At 33.7% G+C, this 8,680-nt stretch overlaps 1 protein-coding gene across 1 annotated transcript in view; it reads left to right on the forward strand.

Annotated features, from left to right (window-relative positions):
• TRHDE (thyrotropin releasing hormone degrading enzyme) overlaps nt 1–6,188 on the forward strand; it is a gene marked incomplete at its 5' end in the record, with an annotated part of 371,592 nt that extends 365,404 nt beyond the window's left edge. The window contains one exon of the mRNA XM_081311312.1: nt 4,998–6,188. Coding sequence (XP_081167438.1) covers nt 4,998–5,141 — 144 coding nt within the window. The 3' untranslated portion in view covers nt 5,142–6,188. The remainder of the gene's footprint in view (nt 1–4,997) is intronic.
• Nucleotides 6,189–8,680: the final 2,492 nt, after the last annotated feature.

Here is an 8,680-nt window from a genome sequence, read left to right on the forward strand (position 1 = left end):
AGAGATGAAATGGGGAGGGTTAAGCAGGTAGAAGAAAGGGACAAAACATAGGTTCTTTGGATTTATTATAATGAGATGAGCTTCAAACTGTCTTTTCCTCTGCTGTCCACTTTTATAAAATGTAGCTGATAATTGTCATTGAGGATCATGTTTTCCTCAGTTTCCACTGACAGAATGCTCAATGCTGTTACCCAAAGCTAATCCCATCAAGCAGCATTCTCCTGGGTGTGTCAATCCTGCCACCAACCTTAATATCTTCTAATATTGCCCAATTTCCTGAGTTCATACCCCATGAGCTAACTTAGATTCTATCACACCAGGAGCTAGGCTAAGCCAAGGCTTGGGTTGTAATGACTTGAAATTCCGCCTTTATCCCTTCTATGTGTATTCCCAACCCTGAAGGATTTAGCTTTGAAATCCCAGAACATTTTTCCACTATTTTTTTTAAATAAAAGATTCTAAATGGAAAGGCTTTTTTCCAATCCATAGGAAACAGAAAGAACAATTAAATTAATGATGGCTTTCAGTTTTCTCTGTATTTAAATGAAGTACTTTTAATGTCATGATTTTATATTCAATAGTCTGGGGATGAAAGACATTTAGTCACAATCTGCTCAGCCATTCAAGTGAACACAGAAGTGAAATCTCTCTCCCTGCTCCTCCTCTCTTGGCCCCTCCTTGCTCCTCTCCTTCTCTAGGGTTCTGTCTTCTCCTCTTCTATCCCCTTTCCTCCCACCTGTCTCCTGTATCTCCTCCCTTGTTCTTTCTCCTCCCTTTTCTCTTATTCTCTTTCATATTTTTCTTGATTTGCTCATTCTCCGGCCATGAAAAATAATGTCTTTTAGATGAACATTTAATTATTGTATAACATGTTGACCATTTTTTTTACATATTATATATTTAATTTTTATGCTTTTTTAAAAAATTGCCACTTTCAGATGTTCCAAGGTGCCCCTATCATGAGAGGTTAAAAAAAATGAAATTAAATTGTGGCTTTTATTCCATTATCTACAAAGGAGCTAATTTCACAATGCAGGCTCACAGTGGAATGAGGATGAATTTCTTCATCGCAGTCTTACTTGCTCTGACTTTTTAGTTTTACGTTTTCTTCCAGAGGCTTTTACATGCTTTCATACTCTTAAATGTTTGTACAGGAATGAGGCATATATTTTCAGGTGGTGGGTGGGGGATTCAATTTGTACTGATGACAGTCCTTCTTCCTTAAATTAGAAAGGGCTAAGTAACATCCACTCAAAATATCCCATAACCTTTGAGCCTCATAAACAGAAAACCCAAGTGTTCCCTTGGGGTACAGCATTTCCAAGAATTCATAGATCAAAGGGGAATCCACACATTTATGAATTCTGAAAACTCTTTTGATATTTTAATGATCCTCATCAGCTTTAGGGGCATTTTGTAAGAAATTTCTATTGTCCAAAACTGCACTCTAGTACCTGAAACTGAAGTTTCCCTTTAATTACATGGATCTAGTAGTTTGAACTCTATTTCTTCTTGAGGCAGCCCATCATTCACTTAATTTTAAGTTAATGGAAGTATAACATCATGGAACCTTAGAGGATCCTGTCATTTTTCCATACTGATGTCCCAAAAGTAACACTGTCATGCACCTGTCAATATACTACTCTCTTTAAGAGGAACATAGATCTTGTGCATCCCAGATATTGCATTTACATATGGAATATTGAAGACATATGCCTCATACTAGGACAATGGCTAATACTATTTGTTTATGTAGTTACTAATAGTATGTTGTATAATTTACTCTAAAGATAATTTACTTTATAATGTTGGGGTCTGGAGTATCCTGACATAAGTGATATTTTAATGCTAAAATATTTTAATAGATAAATAAATATGCCTAGAAATTTTATGCTAAGAAAATTAAGGAGCACAAAAAACAAGGACATTTTACTAAATGTTATTTAATAAAAATGTCTAAACTTGCAGCATTTAAAATAAAAGCATAACATGGCATAAATATCTAGGAAACATGATAAAAAAAATAATAGCAGCAGCAAAAAAAACAAAAAACAAAAAAGCCTACCGGAGAGCTGGGCAAATAATCAAACTGGAGTAATAAATGCCTTTTTTATTACTCCAAACTCTGTAAATTGAGAAATGAGGCATTGCAGTCTCCCTCTAGCACTAGTTAGATGGCTGTTCTGACCATGTTTGCCACAAGAACTATGGAGGAATATGGCCCTGAGATCAATTTGTGGCAACAGTGGAAAGTGAATCAGATGTGTTCTGATGAATAAGCTACTCAAGATGTGCTATGAGTCACCTCAGGTGCTCTGAGCACACAAGGGAAGTATTTAGTGCCTAAGAAATGCGCCCCTAGAGACCCACCAGTTACATTGTCTATTGAGAGTTCTCTTGTAACATAATCTAACCTACCATCTTGTGTCAAAAATACATTCATATTGAAACCCATCATTTGCCTTTGAGGACAACTTAAGAATTTTTCTTCACGTGTTTAGGCTGGCTTCATAGAGTCCAAGAGTACATGCCACAGAGTTAAAGTTGCAAAAATGGTGTTGATCACCATCTGGCATATTCCATGCTGTGGGAAAAATATCACTATGCAGAACATATTTTAAAAGAATGTATTTTTGATTGACAAATAATATGTGAATACTGACACTATAATGTTATGTTTTTCTAAGAAGTTAAATCACAAAATCTAAAACATAAAACAAAATGTCTTTTTTTTTTTTTGGTACTGGGGCTTGAACTCAGGGGACATTCAACCACTGAGCCATACCCCTAGCCCTATTTTGTATTTTAGTTAGAGACGGGGTCCCACTGAATTACTTAGTGCCTTGCTGTTGCTAAGGCTGGCTTTGAACTCATGATGCTTCTGCTTCACTCTCCTGAGCCTCTGGGATAACAGGCATGTGTCATCCAGCCAAACTAAAATAAAATGTCTTGTTTGTTGCTTTATGGAAATATACCTGATGAGTATAAACCATAAATATGTAAATACAAATATATTATTGTGTTAATTAGCTAAAGATTCAAATTATGATTCAAGAATTCCTTTAGACTTCCTTCTCTCTCTCTCTCTCTCTCTCTCTCTCTCTCTCTCTCTCTCTCTCTCTGTGTGTGTGTGTGTGTGTGTGTGTATCTGTGTGTCTGTGGCAATGCCTGGAGTATTAGAGATACTTAATAAATTCCAATTCCTTTCTTCTTTCTTTTACCTTAATATATATATAAATGTGGTCAAGTATCAGATCAGTTTTTAGGATAGCACCGGTAAGTATTTGTTAAACATTGGATATTTTACATGTTTGTTATAAAAGTACAATTATTTTGAAGTCCTGTCAAGGCTATAGCTGAGATACAATTATTCTTTGCTGGTATTGCCAGATGTAAGGTTTTGTGGAAAAACAGACTCTGAGAGAACGCATCAGTATCATGTAATCAAAGTAACACTGTCTTAACAGACAAAGCTCTACATGAACTAAATTCTAAATTATTTTAGAAAGGTACAATTAGTTGCATGTTAAATAACCCCACCCCATCTTCCCTGTCCCTGAGTCTATCTTAATGGACCATGTCTCCTTGCCACCACTTGCTCCCTGTGGGCCGCCATGTGATCCCACGTCAATTCCAGCACATAACATTTCTGTGTTGCAAGTTGATTTTTCACATTTGTCTATGAACATTGCAACTGTTAGTTGGTTGCTTGCAGTTTCTAAAGATGTATCTAACAGAAGGAAGAACTTGAAGAATCTTGAAGAACAATCCAAAGTATATGGACTCTCAAAATAAATCTCGTATCAATAAAAATTATGGGAAAAGCACTCAAAAATTCTAACCTAAATGATCAAATTCTCTAGCTGAATGAGACCATATTTCTTCTTTATTCTTTCTAAATCTAGTTACTCGGATGATTGGAATGTCATTTATCATCTAGTTTGTATAGCACCATTACTTTTTTCCACCTTCCAATAACTTTGACAATCCCTTGACATTGGAGATAGTGTCAAGCCCTATACTGCTTATTTGTAGAAGATGAAGAATAATTTTCACACACAAAGAGTGAACTTTAATCCTTGTATTCTTTTCATAAGGCTCTTTTATACATTGAATGGTCCTTGTAATTAGAACTAGTCTTTGTCACAATTTCATCAACCTATTTTGAAAGAAAAATTAAGTATTTCCATTTTAAAATTTATTGATGACATAGAAGCTGAATTGGAGTCTTATTGTAATCAATGTCTACTCTTCCTTTTTGCTGTGCTTTTTCATTCCATAATCAATTATATAATACCTAATTGATACAGCCCATTATATTTTTCATTACTAAACTTATTCCACTATATCAAATAAATACCAATCTTTAAATAAGTTTTGTAAAAGAGATTTTATTCAAGAGGCAGCCAAGTGCAAGGAGATGAGAGAGACCAGCTCTCAAATATGCCTCTCTTACAGGAGTATTTATGGGATGAAGAAACATGGTGATTTAAGGTGTGGGGACCAGTGATCAGAGGGGATGTAATAAGTGATCTATGCAGGCATAGTCACGCTTCATAACTCTTCAAAGGATGCATGAAGAAAATTATGGCGTTAGCATGATCTGAGATTGCAGTTTTTGGTTGTCTGACATCAGAAGGTCACCTGTTGGACACCTGCTTAGGCCCAAGAGAAGAGTTGGTGGTTTTAACAAAAGTAGCCTTCAAGTCCCTGCAAAGTAACCTCAGCTACTATTGTCATCATGGCCCACAGTGTTATCTACAGGAGAGTTGGAGGGAGACTAACAATATGTGGCTCAGTTGCATGACCTCCAAAATGAGGGATGTTCAAGTTAACTAAAAGCAAGAAACTAGAGGCAATTAAAGCTAGAGGGCTTATCAGGATTTCCCTTGGTTTCAATTGTGGCACTTTGTTTCAAAGGGATTCTTGTTCAAATATGCTGCATATGAGTTCATTTTAAGATATGCATCCTTATCATTTTAAATTTCTGTTTCCAGCTAAAGAACTTCATGAAGAGCTATGATGGGGTAGCTGCTGCCTCTTTCTCACGTGCTGTGGAAACCGTTGAAGCTAATGTGCGCTGGAAAATGCTTTATCAAGATGAGCTCTTCCAATGGCTGGGGAAAGCTCTAAGGCACTAATATGTGTCTCTTATTAAAAAAAAAAAAGACTGAGATTTTTGGAAGAGGACCTGTTTTATGTGGAATGAGGAAAACATGCTGTGTAAAAAAATGGCCAGATTTTCAGTGTTAACGTGTGGGAGGATTTTTTTTTTTTACTCTTTAGTTTGGGGGATTCATTTTTGTTTCATTCATTCACTTTTGTTTCTTTATTGGGTGTTCTTTAAAGAAACTCTTGCAAGTGAAACTTGCCATGGTTGCTTCAGCTGTACATTCCTTGCTGTACAGGACCAAATATGATAGTGGTGCATGTTGATGTTGCAGTCAGTTTGGAAAAAAAAATCATATTCAGAATATTCTGTGCATGGATGTATGGTCCTGCCTGTGTTCCAGCATGCTTATTTAAAATGTCCAATGTTGTATGTGAATATATGTTCCATCCAGGATGGGCATTATGCAAAAGCACAAAGATTATCTATGACAATCAGTGTTGCAATGAAAGAAAAACTAAAAAGGGTAGTTAGATTCTTAGTGTTAGACAATGGGAGAGATAAAATAACCCTTTAAGTGAACAGTGTCATTTATTTCAGCACTTGGATTGTATGGCAATGATTACTGTGTTACTAACTCACTTTATTTGAGTTAAAGCTCTGTACACATTTAAAAAAGCATATAGATAGTGTATACATATGTATATGTACATAGGGAAGCCCCGTATGTATATAGTATGTTGTACACTGCACACGTGAAAAGAATCTCTTAAATCTAAGAAAATTTATCTCTTTTTATAAATGTGTAGATGTTTGGAAAAGGGTTAAAGGAATTTATCTCAACATTATCCTTCCTATTTCCTAACTAAATTTCTCAACTTATTTTTCATTTACTTTCTGAAGTATGGTTTACTCTACTACATGAAGATGAATTCTAACAAAATTTATTTTGTAAACCACTCTTCTAACTCTCCTAAATCAGTAGCAGCCATGCATATAGATTGTGTTATCATTGGTCAGATGTTCTATTCAGTATAATAATTGTGTAAACTTAGTACTGCCAATACTGAGAAAGTGTTTATTTTCCATCTTGTTTGTCCATCTCATGTTGGAGAGTTAAAATTGCTCTCTGTGTGTTGGTCTTTATGTCTGTGTTGCTACAATCCTCCATTAAGCAACCATACCTCAATAGGTCTATTAGCATTTAATGACCTTTTATGCCACTTGTGCCATCCCTTGAGATAAGAAGTTTCTTTTCATGTGTTAATGTACAAAGTCTTTCCTTTAGTATTGACAACTCTATTCTACCTGGGAATTTTGAATAGCCATTGGCTTTGTATTACATAACACAAATATTTTTAAATGATATTTTCACCCAGTAGGCCAACTCTTTAAACACTACTTAGATGCTTCAGAATTAACATATTTTAAATTTACCATTATTAAATACCAATACAACTACTATACTTAAGCCAAATTTTTGTGGACCACTTCTTATTTTCCTGAGGTGTTCCATTCCTCCAAACTTTGCAAATCATTGAAACATGTGTTCTGAAATTAAGTCACTGAATACTGAAAAGACCCTTAGACATATATGAGACTGGAGCCATAGAATTATTTTAAGTTTATAGAAAAGAAGAGCAATTTCATAACCCATAGAATAAGTACCACCTAAAATTGAATTTTACTATTTAAGCATTTGCTACTTTACTCCTACCTAAAATGTTCAGTACTTTGTTCAGTTGAAACACATGAATTTTAAATATTCTGTGTAGTCTTAATAAAACATGATAATGCTTCATATAAAATCTAAGTTATACCACCCATCAGAAGCAATGGAATCCAATTACTACATGTCAAATTTACCAATTCCTTAAGGGGAAAGTTCTAAAACATGATAATACCATCACATTGCTTTGTAGGTCCCAGATATTCATGTAATAGAGATGATAAAAATTAGAGGTGGATATTCTTGTTTTGTGTCATGAATTACTGAAAATTCCTAGTAGCTGTGGCATTGTGTGTGTGTGTGTGTGTTTGTGTGTGTGTGTGTGAAATCACCATTTTCAAATTTGAGTTAGAAAGGCTTTTACAGTTCTTTTTCCTCCCCACTGTTAATAATCATAATCCTCTTTCAGTATTTTAGTGGCCTTGAACAACTGGTTTAGCTACAATATCAAATCCCAAGTGTATAACTGTGTGCAATGTTAATACCTCATATAATAATTGTTCAACAGTATAGTGGTACCAATGGCATTGAGATGGCACATTTGTTCTACATATTTTTCAGTAATTTAACCTTTCCAATGTTGAAATTATATCAGGCTTTAATGTTTTTTAGTTGTTTTAATAAGTAATATTTTCAAAATAATAAAATAACCAATGATATCTCTTGGAATATTCTGTAAGATGTAGTTATAAAATTATATTTTCTACTTAGAGTTTTATCTGTTCTCTCTTCTTTGTCTGCTTTACAAATCAGAAATATGAATGAAACCACACACTGTTGAAAGTGTTCAGCATCTAGTGTTAAAAATTTACTGTGCCAATATATGTACAAGCACAAAACTTGTTTTCCATTAGAAAAGACCAAATTACTGACCACACCATGTTGGGTATTAATTGTTTCCAGGTGACATGTAAATAAACCAGTTTCCCAATTTTTACACATTTTTTTCCTTGAAAATTTCCTATAATCTTTGAAGTTTTTAATATATATATAATGTCAACCTTTAAGGCTATATCTATGATGCTTCTGTTCTTAAGTTTCCATAGCATGTATTTTAGCTGGGCCTTAAACTCACCTTGGTTTATAGTATTTTCTGGATAATTGTATCATAGAACTCAGATTTTTGTGTTAATAAAATTTACAAATATTATAACTACTATTTTAGAAAGTTATAAGCTTATGCCATAAACTTATAAAATGCTTTTCATTTTCACACATGCTGTTTTATTTGACTCCTCACAAAAACACAAAGCATTTTTAGTTCTATATGCTAAAATGAAACTGAGTCTCATGGTAGCAACATGAGCTATTTAAAATTGCAGTTATTTTGGGAACAGATATAATAACCTAAGACTCTAAATATAGCTTTTCTACAATTAAACTATAAAAAGATGTTTAAAATTCCTCTATTGATTGCACTAATTGGAGATTTTGCAAATAATAGAATAGCCTTAAAATACATAATTAAATATAACTGCAATAATTACCTTATTTCTTAAAGTCTCTGATTCTAATTTTCATATTTTCAAATAACTGAATGATGATATTTTTCTGTATTTATCTTGGTCAGTTTAAGTAGTTGGAATGAAAAAATAGTTTATAGTTTTATTTTCCTCTTTATGTCTTTTGCTGAACATTCACTAATCTTAAAATACTGATAATTGGCTTTACTTACAAAATAATCTTATCTGATAGTAGTAATAGGTGGTCCGAATGCAGATAAAATACTATCTATTTAAATCATTGAAAATAACATACAGTAAAATATTTATAAATCTATGCAGACTAAACTGTGAGAAAATGATTTTTGTGAAACTATTCCACTGTATTAGACGCATACA

The sequence above is a fragment of the Spermophilus citellus genome (genome assembly GCF_964194105.1).
Source record: "Spermophilus citellus genome assembly, chromosome: 10".
Taxonomy (NCBI): Eukaryota; Metazoa; Chordata; class Mammalia; order Rodentia; family Sciuridae; genus Spermophilus; species Spermophilus citellus.